Source organism: Mycteria americana, chromosome 9, assembly GCF_035582795.1.
Source record: "Mycteria americana isolate JAX WOST 10 ecotype Jacksonville Zoo and Gardens chromosome 9, USCA_MyAme_1.0, whole genome shotgun sequence".
In the NCBI taxonomy this organism is placed as follows: Eukaryota; Metazoa; Chordata; class Aves; order Ciconiiformes; family Ciconiidae; genus Mycteria; species Mycteria americana.
Genome location: NC_134373.1, coordinates 18,111,582 through 18,125,593, shown reverse-complemented (window position 1 = coordinate 18,125,593; position 14,012 = coordinate 18,111,582). Strand labels below are relative to the sequence as shown.

General features: G+C 38.7%; 1 protein-coding gene across 2 annotated transcripts; it reads left to right on the top strand.

The window, feature by feature from the left end:
* Window positions 1-11: 11 nt before the first annotated feature.
* Window positions 12-13,967, top strand: PLEKHA3 (pleckstrin homology domain containing A3). 2 transcript variants are annotated; one of them, XM_075511321.1, is made up of 8 exons: window positions 12-266; window positions 4,276-4,392; window positions 6,417-6,572; window positions 7,244-7,380; window positions 8,373-8,537; window positions 9,706-9,749; window positions 10,302-10,417; window positions 12,079-13,967. In XM_075511321.1, the coding sequence occupies exons 1-8, from the start codon at window positions 227-229 to the stop codon at window positions 12,195-12,197; spliced, it is 894 nt and encodes a 297-aa protein (XP_075367436.1). In that variant the 5' UTR covers window positions 12-226; the 3' UTR covers window positions 12,198-13,967. The 2 variants fall into 2 exon arrangements, with proteins under 2 accessions (XP_075367436.1, XP_075367437.1); XM_075511322.1 differs by lacking the exon at window positions 4,276-4,392.
* The last annotated feature ends 45 nt before the right edge of the window (window positions 13,968-14,012 follow it).

The following is a 14,012-nucleotide window of genomic DNA, read 5'->3' as shown; positions in this document are numbered from 1 at the left end:
GGCCGGGGAGCGCGGCCGGGCGCGCATGGGAGATGCGGAGCGCCCCGCGGGGCGGGAGGCGCCGCCGCCGCCGCGGGCCGCCGCGCCTGAGCTGAGCGGCTCCGCCTCCGCGCGGGCAGGGAGTAGTAGCGGCGGGGACGGGAGGTGAGCGCCCATCCCCGCGGCGGCGGCCGCCCTTTCCCCGCGGCGGAGCAGGAGGATGCGGCCCGTCGTCGGGCTCTGAGCGATGGAGGGGGTCCTGTACAAGTGGACCAACTACCTGGCGGGTAGGCGGCGGGGGCCGGGGGGCAGCGGTTGGGGCTGGGGCGGCGGGGGCCTGCGGTGCGGGGGGGGGGGGCTTGGCCTCGTCCATGAGGCGCTGCTGCTGCGTCGGGGGAGTCCCGGCGTCCCGCGGTGTTTAACGGGCTGGCTGAGAAATTGTTCGCCGTTTGTGCTTAGAGCCAAGCCGCTGGGGAGCGGCCGAGCGTCGCACCGCGGGCGGCGGAGGCTGCCGGCGCCCCTGAGGCGGCCGGCGCGGCGGGAGGCTTGGAGCCGGTTCCGGGGGCTGGGCCGCGGGACGGCGCCTGACGGCGGTCGCCAGCGCTGCCCGCGCTCTTCCGTGTGTGTGGCGTGGGGTGGCGGCAGGCCTCTCGGCCGGGCCGAGCCCCTCTCCCCTTCCCTCGCAGCCCCTCTAGAGCGTGGGCTCCAGCGCGGCCCCGACAGCCTCGCAGCCAAGATGCGCCCGGCCCCCGTGGTCTTTCACTGGGAACGGGTGGCCAGGTACCTCTCGAGACCTGGATTGCGCCTTGCCAAGTTATTCGGGGACTCGTAACAGGGCAGGCTGCGGGGAAACGCCGTCTGAAGTGTCTTACGCTAACGGCCCAACGATGGGGTTTTCCCCTCTTTGCTCTCAGAAGTAGCTTTAATTTGCAGCATACAAACTTGCAGGGTGTTCTCGCTTGCAGTTGAGGAACCATTTGAGATTGCATCTTTAAATCTTCAGTGCTAAATGTCAAAGTCTGAATTGTCTTTTAATTTGCTTTTGGATGGTAATTTTTTTTTTTTAATCTGTGCTCCTGTATCCTGACCTCTAAAACAGATTAAAAACTTTAGTTCTGGGTGAAGTATTCACAACGTGTATTTTTAGAAGTGCTACAGACAAAAATGCGCTAAATGCTTGCGTTTGCCATCAAAGCTCTGGTTTTGTTTGCCTCATACTCTGTTGTAATAGAGATACTACCTCCCTCTGGAGATAGCAATGGATAGATGGTACTGTCAAGGTGAAACAGATTTCTCTTCTGACACTCTAATAGGACTAATTGTCCCTCCAGAGCGGATCAGTGTTGGATCATATACCGTGCTTAATCAGGCCTCGTGTTTGACCGCTTTGGCAATGTCTTCTTTGCCCTCTCGTTCTTCAGCACTTCATGTATGCTGTTCTGCTTCAGCATGCTCAGATTTTGAATGTGGAATGGGGTGAAACTCAATTGTGAGGGTTTATAAAACATGGGCCACATTGCAAGAATTGTGCACACTTGCTGTGAATTGAAGTGTACAGAGCATAATCTTGCATTTTTCAGAGCAAATATGTGTCCACATATACTGGCCTTGTGGTGAAAGAGAACAGTTCTACTGTAATTAAATAGATACTTGATAAGATATTTTTGTCACTTCTTCACAATAAATGTGGAGAAAACGCATATAGGAAAATGTGGTTATGAAAAAAATGAGTACGAGTTTCTTCTCAAAATAGAATGGAAATTGTCACTTTCACTTATGTGACTGAAATGTCACCATAGCAAAAGGTAAGAGTTCACAAGTAATGAGCCCTTGTGGTGTTTGATATAGAGTTCCCATTTGAAGTCTGTTATTAAATAAGTATTCAACAACTGTGAATGCTGTACACAAAATAGACTGTTATATCAACATGCAGCTAACTTCTGCTAAAAGTTAGTAGCCTTCTAAAATAGCAAACCGCAGAACCTTTCCTTCCGTGTGTGCTGGCCAACTGAGAGCATCTGCTCCTCTTGCATTTCAAAATTACGGTGTGTCAGGAATTCCCTGCAATTTTGCAATATAGGAGGGCAGCAAATTTTAAGAAAAAATCTAATAATATTAGTGAAATTTTAAAATGTTATTACCAACTTTCTTGTTAATCTGCTATCTATTTTTGTAGCCAGAAATAGGCTGTAGTACTTGTTGTCATTAATGGTAGAAGCCAAGCAGCTAAGGAGGTTGTTATTGTTGCTGAAGCATTGTGGAAAACATTTAGTTTCCTCCTTCATTAAAAGCAAACAAGAAATACAGCTTTATTTTCTTTTTGCCCCTCCAATAATATGTGTGCATCTAAGAATTTGTGAAGTACAAATTTGTTAAATATTTTGTCAAACATAGGATACTCTGCTTGCTCAAGTTCAGATCAGGAGAAGTGTTTTTGTTCTTTAGCTTGCTTCTGTGAGGAACTTGGAGTGTTTTAAATCCTTTGCTTCTGTTTTTTCCAATACCAGCATAATGTGAGGCTGGAATAATCATCCATATAGGGTCCCTTTTTATCAGAATCGTACTGTTCAGACAGGCATTGACTTATCACCTATGCATGCACTTAGGAGATAAGGGCAGCACAGAGTCAATGTTTTGCAACACAGTGTAGCAGGAAAAAAAAGTATTAGTGCATTTCTGAGCTGCATTTTACAGGACAGGCTCTTCAGTACAGTCATTTCATGCCTGTTTGCATGTTCTTTGAGTGTAAGTGGTGATGTACACATACAATTTGAAATATTTCCTGTGGGAGTTGGTATCCTTCAATGTTTGACCTTTTTTTCATTCTGTTTTTATATCTAAGTGTGGATCTGCTTATTAGTTACCACTCAGCATTTTGAAAGACAGAAATGCTTACCATTATAGCTAATAAATTAAAAAAATAGTTACATGTTGTTACTTCCGTATTATGGAATTGTGACATGAGGCAATGGGGCCTGGTCTTATGCTTCTTGAATTAGTGTTAGAAGTTGTAATGACTTAATGTGAGTAGTATGAAGCCTTTAGCTGATTTTCAAGAGTCTGGTACCGGATTAAGCCTCCTGTGTTATAATACACTGCTGCTGGATGGCTGCAGCTTGCTCTGTTGGAATGGCAATTGGTAAGTGCCATGCACCACACCGTCGTATCGCCAAATAGGTTGAGTTCTTGGCCACAGAGGTTTGCTATTCCAAACCCTAAGCTAAGCAGGAAGTTAAAGTTTGGTGTCGAGTTGTAAAATAGAAGGATAATCTGCTCCTATTGTACAACTGACCCAGACTGTAATGGGCCAGTGTAATTGTTAGGCTCTACGGGAATATTTTAGTTCTATGTTACTTTTAGAAACAAAGGTGATTTACTAGGCAAAATGGTTTGCATTTAGTAGTATTAGAAATTAGGGCACCTATTCCAATGAGTATTGAGTTTTATGAAATAGCTGTTAAAAAAAGAAAGAAAGAAAGAAAAAAAGGAATACTAATATACTTTAATCCAAGAGGACCCATGACAATAATTTACTATGTGGTGTAATGCTGCATAGAGTTCTCAGATATTTGCATCTATGCATAAACTGCTCTGTTTTGTAGATTTAGTGAAGTCAGAGATCATTATGTAATTTTGCTAATGCAAAGCTCATGAAAACCTTAGTAAAGGAGCTGGTATGCTCTCCTGATAAATGGACCTAGGAGCATAAGCTAAGCTGTGCCTCAGTTCCCTGCACGATGCCTGACATTAAATTGTTGTTAAGCGATAGAGCGGGACTACTTTCAGAGAAAATGGTGTGTCAATAGTTAAGTGTGAAATATAGAAGTTTTTACTGAAATACAGTAGGCAGAGGAGACCATAGCATAGCAGTTTGTGACATCAGTAATTTATTTGTGTCTTACAAATAAGATCCTACAATCTTAGGAAAGTCTACCTGAAAAATATACTTGAATGGGAATGGTTCTTCAGAGGTATGTAATTTATCAACCTTCAAAATAGGATTCCTTGGTGGCTAAATTAAATTTTAAGTTTGCTCTAGAATGGAATATAGTGAAAACTGAAATACTGCTGATCTTGCATCCAAAAAGAATGGGAGTGAAATATCCATATAATACTAGTTTGGTTATAGAGCGGCTCTGGTCTTCAGGCTGCGCAGATTGTTTACTTCCTGGTGTGTTACAGGAGTAGTTTAATGTTTGCATTTTTTATAAAAGTTTTGACAGCCAAAGAGCTGAATTTGATTTGCAATTTAGTAATTAGACTAAACTTTCCTTTTCATGTTTTTGATCTCACTAGGTTGGCAGCCTAGGTGGTTTGTTTTAGACAATGGGATATTGTCATACTATGATTCACAGGATGATGTTTGCAAAGGCAGCAAAGGAAGTATAAAGATGGCTGTGTGTGAAATAAAAGGTAAGAGTTAATGGATTTCTGCTTGAGGAAATTTTAGCTGGCAGGGAAATAGAAAAGATCACCCAACATACCTTTTGCATCACAAGTTTTTCCTCCTCTATTTTTGTTTATCTGTAGTCCAATGTGACTGCTTCATAGTTCACAAATAATAATGAATGTGAATTATGAAATGGTGTCAAAGAAGAATGTTTTTGACAGTGAGCTCTGTTTTGAGATTTAGAACCCATCATATATTCCTTTTTGTTTTAAATAGTTGTGTGCATGTGGCTTATGCTTGAAGCTACCTCAGCTAGTTATTTAGTTCTACCACTTATCCCTCTTATGACCAGGGGTAAGAGACTGATTCATAAATGCTAGTTTTTCAGAAGAGCAGCAGCAGTGACCCAAAAGGGGAGATTCTTACAAACCAAAGATGTTTAGTCTTTTGTTTTCCGGAGTCATTTTTACTTTTGTCATTGTTAGCAGCTGCCCACGTGGATAGGTGATGGATGTATTAGAGTTAGTAAGTGAACTGTTTGTGTCGGACTGCGAGTTTAGCCTTTAGTTGTCATGGTTTAACCCCAGCCAGTAGCTAAGCACCACGCAGCTGCTCGCTCGCTGCACTCTGGTGGGATGGGGGAGATAATCGGAGGAGTAAAAGTGAGAAAAAACTCGTGGGTTGAGATAAAGACAGTTTAATAGGTAAAGCAAAAGCTGTGCACAAGCAAAGCAAAACAAGGAATTCATTCACTCCTTCCCATGGGCAGGCAGGTGTTCAGCCATCTCCAGGACAGCAGGGCTCCATCACATGTAACGGTTGCTTGGGAAGACAAATGCCATCACTCCAAACGTCCCCCCCTTCCTCCTTCTTCTTCCACCTTTATATGCTTAGCATGGTCATACGGTATGGAATATACCTTTGGTCAGTTGGGGTCAGCTGTGTCCCCTCCCAACTTCTTGTTCACCTGGCAGAGCATGGGAAGCTGAAAAGTCCTTGATTTAGTATAAGCACTACTTAGCAACAACTAAAACATCTCTGTATTATCAACACTGTTTCCAGCACAAATCCAAAACATAGCCCCATACTAGCTACTATAAAGAAAATTAACTATCCCAGCCAAAACCAGCACATAGTGTATTCTAAGCTGTAGGTCAACCTCCCTGGCTAATAGCAAGGCATTGTCTAACTCTCCATTGCTTTCAACTCTTGACCTCTTTCCAGATACCTGCAGATGACTGGGCTTGTAATGTAGGTACTTGTATATTAAAAAGTGGGACTTCTTACTTTACATGGGCCACTAAGTATTTTTCATGTGGTAACTCCTTTTTGTTACTGTTTCCTTGGTGTAGATGAAATCAGTGATGTAAAGTGGAAGATCGCATTTTCTGGCCATTCCAGTTGTTCATTTTGCTTGTCATCTTGTTCTTTTGGTGAAGGAAAGATAATAGTTGAAGTCTGGATTTGGTGCAGTCTCCTGCGTCCATGGCTAGTGGGGAGTGGGCCTGGAGGAACTGTGGTTGATAACATGAGACTCAGCAGAGTATTCAGTTAAAGAGGTAGTATTTAATATAATAGACTGTAAACAAAGTCCACCTCCTCAGTTCTCGGTTCTAGGACTCTGGGACCTAAAGCCAGATTTCATCCAGAAGGGAGATTATTTCAGTTTTTAGCCTAGTCCTCCATAAATACTTGTCCTTGCAACAAAACTCTTCAGTTTGCTGTGTTTGGAATACAACAGTTATTACAGATTCCTATGCAGTATATAGTTAATGCAGAAAGGGAACCCCATTGTACTTGAATCTGGCCACTGTTCAGTGTCTTGTGTTTCTACGTGTTGACGTGAAGGCATGCTGGGGAGAAAGGTTGAGCAGCTTTGGGCTTTTTGTTATTTAGCAGTGGTATATTGTGATGTACTCTATTACTATGGGATTGTAATAAACATTTTAAAATACTTTGATCAGTATTTAATAAATAATTGTTACTAAGTTGAGGGTTTGGGTTTGTTTTTTTTTTTCAAAATTGTTTTTTTCTGCCCTATCATAAGTTCATGCAACAGACAACACAAGAATGGAGCTAATCATCCCAGGGGAACAGCATTTCTATATGAAAGCAGTTAATGCAGCCGAAAGGCAAAGGTGGCTGGTAGCACTGGGGAGTGCAAAAGCCTGTTTAGCAGATACCAGGACAAAAAAAGAAAAAGGTATGTGTGTTACTTAGAGCATATACAATCTTACCACTTTTTCAAATGCTTGTTTTCAGATCATAATAGTGCAAATATTGTGGTAGAAAGTCAGTATGATTGTCTATATATAATCATAATTATTTCTAGTCATCTATGTGGTAAATTCCCTCTTGATGGTTGAATTTGGTCACCTCCATTGACCTCTTCTATCTTAAGAAGCTGAAACACCAGCAACTTATTGTCATTACAAGAACAAACATACTGTTTGTAGCTGTTGTGAAGCCATTTAATTTCTGCTGTTTTGATTCTTTATAGTTACTATTGTTTTTTCCATAATTTTTCTTGGATGGCTTAATGTAACCATTTCCAGACATTCTGGTGGGCATAATTTTCATTGACTAAATTTTTTTTCTACACTACGCTGCAGCTAAGAAAGATTTCAACTTTATCTTCCCTAGTAATGTGCCTCTTTCTTAATGGTCATTAAATTGGCATCAGTTATCCAAAAGTACAAACTATTGTCTGCTTCAAGTACAGTTCTTTACTCGCTGCAGAATTCAATTTTCATCAAAATTAAGTGAAAATTTAAGTGAATTTTTAAATTGATATTTAAATGAAAAGTGCTTAAAAATTAAAATGTATACATACATTGTATGCAATACATTGATATTTCCTTTATTTTTTTATAGAAATAAGTGAGACCAATGAATCTCTTAAAACCAAAATGTCCGAACTTCGTCTCTACTGTGATCTTTTAATGCAGCAAGTTCATACAATACAAGAATTTGTTCATCATGATGAGACTCGCTCTCCTCCCAGCATTGAGGTACAGAATTTCTAGAATGCCATTGGAGAACCTAATTATATAATACACCTCAAGTTTCTGTTGACATCTTATGCCTTTTTGATCTCCCTAATGTTGGGAGATTTAACCTAAGGTCAATTTTGAGTGCTTATGTGTATATAATACTAACAGTGGTTACATGTGCATAAAGTACCTGGATGATTTAACTGTAATTGTAATGTGCATTAGGAAGCAATTGTGTTATTGAGTCATTTGGTTAAAAGGCCAGAAGAGCTGCCATATGACTTATGCAATAATTTGTCTTGTTCCGTCTCTCTGTTGTGGACAGAGTAGTTGAAACAATCTTGTTTGTCCATTCTTTACTTCCTTGTGTAGGAGGGTATTCCATTTTGTTATCAGTGAAAGCTAGTGTTACAGGTATTGGAAACCTGTGGTGTAGGTAAGTGTCTCTGAATATGCACAAGTAAAATTATTCTAGTATTTCTGCTTTTGAATGAAAGTTAGTACTGGAAATTGAGTGGCTTCATTCTTTTCACTCTTGAGCAGCGTGTGGACAATATTGTTGTCCACGTAGGGCAAAGCAAGGGGTTGACACTTAGTCACAACACAGCATAATTGTTGTCAATTTACAGCAAGGGGAAACTGACTTGCAGGCTCCTTGTACTGGAGTGATAAAGCTGTTGGCACATTCTGCTGCAATTCATTTGTTTCCCTGGATGATGATCTTATACCAGTTAGTGACTGAGACAAGCTTTGCAGTAAAAAACGTTACGGCATTCTTGGCTGATACCCTAAAGAAATTCGGATGTCAGAAAGAAATTACAATGCTGTCACATTTGTTTGCTTAAATTAACCTCATTGGAAGGTGTACATTTGATTAAATAAAATGGGAAAGGGAAGCTCTTAGTGATAAGGAGGGAAATTAGTGTGTGTGTGGGAATGGTGGTGGGGGGAGTTGTATTTGCATCTTCATTTTTTTTCTTGCTTATGCTTGTGCTTTCATTTATTTTCAGAACATGAATGAAGCCTCTTCCTTGCTTAGTGCCACATGTAATACATTTATCACAACACTTGAAGAATGTGTGAAGATTGCTAATGCCAAGTTTAAGCCGGAAATGTTCCAGCTGCCTCACCCTGATCCCTTAGTTTCTCCTGTGTCACCATCACCTGTCCAAATGGTTTAGACATTTTGAAATACTATTTTTTCTAAGTGTCATATTGTTGGTTGGATGGGGGGAAGAATGGCAGAAGACTATGCTATTGCTATCTGCTATGACGTCAACAGTTGAAATCTTGACTCTGTTATGATCAGTACTAATCCTAAATATAAATAATACTTTTCCATTCCCAGTCTTTGCTAGCCTTTACATAATCAGAGTAATTTATCGTATGTGTCAAGACCCTGTAATGAGGTATCTTGTAAATGAATGAGGTTTAACTTTTCCTCATTTCAACTGTTTCTTCGTTTTTTAGAATGCTAGCTGTACACTGATCTTAAACATTTCATAACCTTGCCTCCTGTTTAAACATATAAGTGTCTTGTGGCTTGAAGCACTTCAAGATAGTGTATCTTTCAGTGTATATAACTCAAAATGTTTGTATTAATGTAACATGCCCTTATTTAACAAAAAGGTAAATAATGGTGAAGATATTACTTGCATAACTCTTCACTACTGATTATTTCCCTTAGAAGGACAGTGTATGTGGAATCATCTTAAATGTCTTCTCGATCATATGTATAGATTCCAAGATGAGCTGTGGTGTGGGAATCCCTTTCTTTGCACTTGAATCTTGTCTCTTTATCTCCAATCAGTTTGATCAACAAAGCTGATCATTATTGATTTAAATTACTAACTTCCTTTGATATGCATAGAGATTTGACAGTGATATCAAAAGAACCACAAGGACTCAAGAGGCAGGATTTGGCTTTATTGTGTAATGGGGAATTTAAGCTGGCCTTTGCTAGAGGAAAAATGTCTTGATATTTCCGTACATCATAGCAATTTACAAATGGCTCTATGAGTAACTTTGGAGCAAGGGAGAATGAATTCCATAGAAACTAGGTAGTATTTTTTGTAGTAAAATATTTCCTGCGTGAATGCTTTAAAACTTTTAATATTGATGGCAGTCCATCTGTTTTGATATAGTTAAATCAGATTTTTAACTAATGGTTGCTTTTAATTTAAAAAAAAAAATCACCCTCCCTCTTTGTATAGACTCTAAATAAAGTAAAAATTAATGTAGGTATGCATATTATTCTTATAAGTAGGTTGTGACATTTTTGGTATGGTTTGTTTTTTGCCTTTTTTTTGTTTGTTTTTTTTTGTTTGTTTTTTTTCCCCCTAGATGAAGCGTTCCATTAGCCACCCTGGTCCTTGCTATTCAGAAAGGTAATTTTCTATTTCATTAAGCTTTTTTCTTATGTCTCAGAAAACCTCCCTGAACCTGCTAGCTTTAAAATCAAAATGTGAGAAGAGTTGTTCACTTGGGGGAAAAAAATTGAACAGCATAAATTGATCTAATTTTGAAAACTAAGGGTGCAGATTATCAGTGTTGGTGGCAAATAATGCAGCTGCTCTCTCTAATACACTATAAAAATGCCTTCATGCTAGAAGCTATATGCAAATGACTTATTCTGACAAGTTCATGAAATTAGACATAGAGCTTGAAACACTAACATTCTTCTTGGGTCAGTATTTCAGATTCTCAAATTTTCTTCTGCATGCAAAGATTATATTACATTTTTATTTCCATTATTAGGCTTTATAATTGTGAACATTAAGAATGTTCTGTTGACTGTGCTATTTTTATTTTCGTGTAGTGAAAAACATAGATGCCAACAGTTTAATCTAAGCACCAGAATTATTTTAAATTTAAGCTATATTAAGTTTGTGTGGCTTGTTACAGATTTTGCTTACTAATAGATCTCATTTCTTTTGTAGGAATAATCACTCTGTGAAAGAACCAATTTCATCCCTTCACCGATTTTCACAGCGGCGCAGAAGAACATACTCAGATACAGAATCTTACAGTGATACTCCCTTTGAAGATTCTCAGAGTAAGTTTGGAAAAGGGATGGTTTTCTTTTGTATCTTTCTGTACCATGTATTACCCTGTTTACAGCAGCTGTTCTAGTGCTGATATCAGCACAAGGAAAAAAGATTTCTTAGTTACGCAAGGTTTTGGTTGCAAGATTCCTATATTACAAATCAAAGCACTTGTGTAGTTTGTTATGTGGCTGACTTTTGCTGGCTTTCATTCACATGGAAAAGGATCTTACAGTTGGAGTAGTTGTAGTGAAATCAGTGAGACTAGAAAAGGAATGCTTGTACTAATAGAACGTTGCATGAACAATGTTCTGGTAAGTGGTGTGCAATACTGTTGTTTCCACCTGCTTGTTGTCACAAACCAAATTCTCCTTTCTGTGATTCCTGTGAGTGGCGGGGCATAATTTCCGCTCAGTGCGTTGTGGAAAGATGGTTCATTTCAGTGGCTGCTTGCCTCTTGTAGAGAAAAGCACTGTTCTGAAAGAGTGCAGCCTTGCCAATAATAAATAAAAGCAACCCAAAAATTATGAAATGATGTCATGATCAGAATATTATTCCCTTCTGATTAGATGGGCCTACTGAGTTAGTAGCCAGTTGTTCTGTGGTTTTTCCTTTTGAATCTTGCTGTCATTTTGACTCCATCCTAACTCTCAGGGAGACTTTAACTTGACTAGTTCTTCTTGACTTGTTCTGGTTTAGTCTTGCTTCCTTTTGGAGTGCCTAATGCCTCACTTGGATTGAAAAAAACTGAGGCCTGTGCATTGCTAAAAGCCCACGTGAGCACAAAGAGGTACTAATGCCTTACATTCTATCATGAAGCAATTATTTGCACCTCTGCACCATTTCCTTGGTTCTCTGATGCTCATGTGTTGCAGGGTGACCACCTCTTTCACCTCACTCATCTACTACCAGCATAGGGTATGCCAGCATGTATTCTAAGCTAATAAACTTAGTTTAGATCTTATTCTGTGTCTCATCACTAGTGAAGATGCACATTAGTCTAGCTTCCTATAACACAAGGCTTTTGTTGTTGCCATCTGGACCTTCTCGTGTTAGTTACCCAGTCTGACTCTTTTTCAGGACTGCTGAGAAGAGTCTTCGTCTTGTGTGTTTCTGCAAATACCAGGCTTTTTTGGTTCCTTACTATGTAGCTCTAGTTTCTAGCTCAGTTTCTCTGTTTTTTTTGTTTTCTTTTACTGTGTTAGAAGCTCCCTCTGCTACCTTCCAGTTATCTTAGTTCTTTCTCTTTCCTGTCAGGTAGTCTAGCAATACTCAACTTGCAGTGAGTCATCCATTTCATTTTAATAATATAAAATGTTTGCGTTAAATGCTTATCAATGCATCAGTTCTTTTAAAAAAAAAAAGTTCATGCGTTCCTCATACAGAATGCATCTGCACCCCTCAGGTTACTATGCCTCATAATGTAAAAATCATTGTGTAAAAAAAAAATAAAAATAAAATAATAAAAAAATTACTTGATTTATAGTAGCTGAACACTCTTCATATCCATCATCCTTGGGCATGATAGTGATTGAAATCTTTCAGGAAAAGTCCAGAGTAATTATGCTACTGATTGCTTATGTATAGGAAATAGTTAGCAAATAGAATAACTGACAGATTGGATGAGTGTTTTTGGGGGTTGAAAATTAAATACTTACTGATATCTTCATAGGATCTGCTAGAAGTGCTGTCAATGGAGATCTGGTATCATCAGCCATTCCTGAAGAAAATAGATCAGTATCAAAGGAAAGATCTGAAGTGGAAGAGACTCTTTCATCCTTTAATCCTTGAAGAAACTGAAAGTATTCAATTTTCTATAAATAACGCTATGCAAAGGCTGCTGTAATTATACTGTTGTTATAGGAAGTAGTCATTTCCCTTTTTAGAAGGATTTCTCTGCACTTTATAGAATAACATAAAAACTATCTTTGAAGTGTATTTTATCTTTATATAGTTTATTTGCAAGAGTATTTTCCTAATATTTCACAGTTTGAATGTGCATTTTTTGGAACAAATGATGGCTTAACAGATAAGCATCCACATTTGTAAATGTAGCTCTTTTTAAAAAGTGTGAAGGTCTGACTGATACATTAGTAAACCTGCAGGTTATAAACTTTAGCAAAAAGGTTTCATTTTTTTTTGGAGAAAATGCAACTTGTGCCATGGGCCTCTTGGTCATTTGTACCAGGTCATCCACCGGGAGCTGTGATTAGCCCTGCAATGGCTTTTTTGCCTGTGTAAGGGCTGTGGGAATGGGCACTAATGGGTCTACTCTAGCAGCTTGATGGTAATTGACATTGCCTTCATTAAAGACATAAGGATATACATAATCTGGTCCTTATTTTTAGCCAATGAAAGTAGAAATATTTAGTGTATTTTTCTAAACAAATGTATAAAAATAACTTAATATGAAGCATTTGTACCAAACATTGGATATTTAATAACTTTTATTTATTTATTCTTTTTTGCATCAAAAATTTCTACCTACTTTCACTTCAAAAGATCTACTAAAGGTTTCAAAATGTGCATAAATTGTTTCTGGGGTGTGTAGCATTACAAGTAGCTAATACAGCACTGTTAAGATTTACTCTACTCACTTAAGATGTGTTTTTTAGCAAGTATTATAGAAGCAAGAGCTGAAATATTAGACCATTAAGCTGCTGTTGTAATGAATATTTGTATCTATACATATTTTATTTATGACATATTTATACAAAAGGGAGCTTCTGTTTTTGCAACTCCTTTATATCATTTGAGGATGATATACATCAGGAGATGGATTCTGCTCTCAGTTACATCAGTGTAAATTTGCATTACCTGTAAGTGAGATCGGAGTCTGACTCTCTTAACAATTAATGAGTAATATGGTATAACAGTGCCTGCTAGCACCTTGGTCCATAAGGTTGTTAGTGTTAGCATTGTAAGCTTTTGGGGATTTTTTGGGTATTCATTTAGGGATAAACTTGGTCTATAAAGTCTTAGCTGTAGAGCACTTTAAGCAAGCCATTTACTGGTTTTGATTTACACAATTGTTAAGTAAATGTACAGGGTTTTTTTTGCACTCAAGCACATACCAAAATCTGTTTTTATAATCAAATCTTCTTTAATTTTGTTTAACTAGTCTTCCTTTTGTGTATATGAATAATTTGGTGTTTTTGAAGCAGGCTGGAAAGGACAGATGGGAATGGAATGGAAGCTTTCCTTATAAATTTCTGGAATGTTGATTTATCTAAATCAGAATAGGTCCAAACAATGAGGAAAAACATATGAACTGTTACCCATATATAAAATAGCAATTTATAAACCATTATGTCAGGGTTGAATGGAATGGAATGGCTTGGACAAGTTAAGTTATTTGTGGATACCAGCTCAGAGCTGTCATTTGTGCTCAGTTCTGTCAGTTTTCATGCAACTAGCATTTGCATATGCATATCAGGCACACAAATGCTTGTACATTTTTTCTGAATGTTTGCTTTAATGTATTCTGTATGACACTTATGACAATTGTAAAAATAAGTATTAAAAAAGATGTTCAGAGAAGTAAACTACATATCGCAATGAGAGCGTTGTCTTGAGTCATATGCTGTCCTAGGGCTGGTTTTTGAA

Coding starts and splice junctions, on each gene's coding strand:
- PLEKHA3 (XM_075511321.1), top strand. CDS start 227: ATGGAGGGGGTCCTGTACAAGTGGACCAACTACCTGGCGG. Junction 267..4,275: donor GTGGACCAACTACCTGGCGG/GTAGGCGGCGGG, acceptor TGATCTCACTAG/GTTGGCAGCCTAGGTGGTTT. Junction 6,573..7,243: donor CAGGACAAAAAAAGAAAAAG/GTATGTGTGTTA, acceptor ATTTTTTTATAG/AAATAAGTGAGACCAATGAA.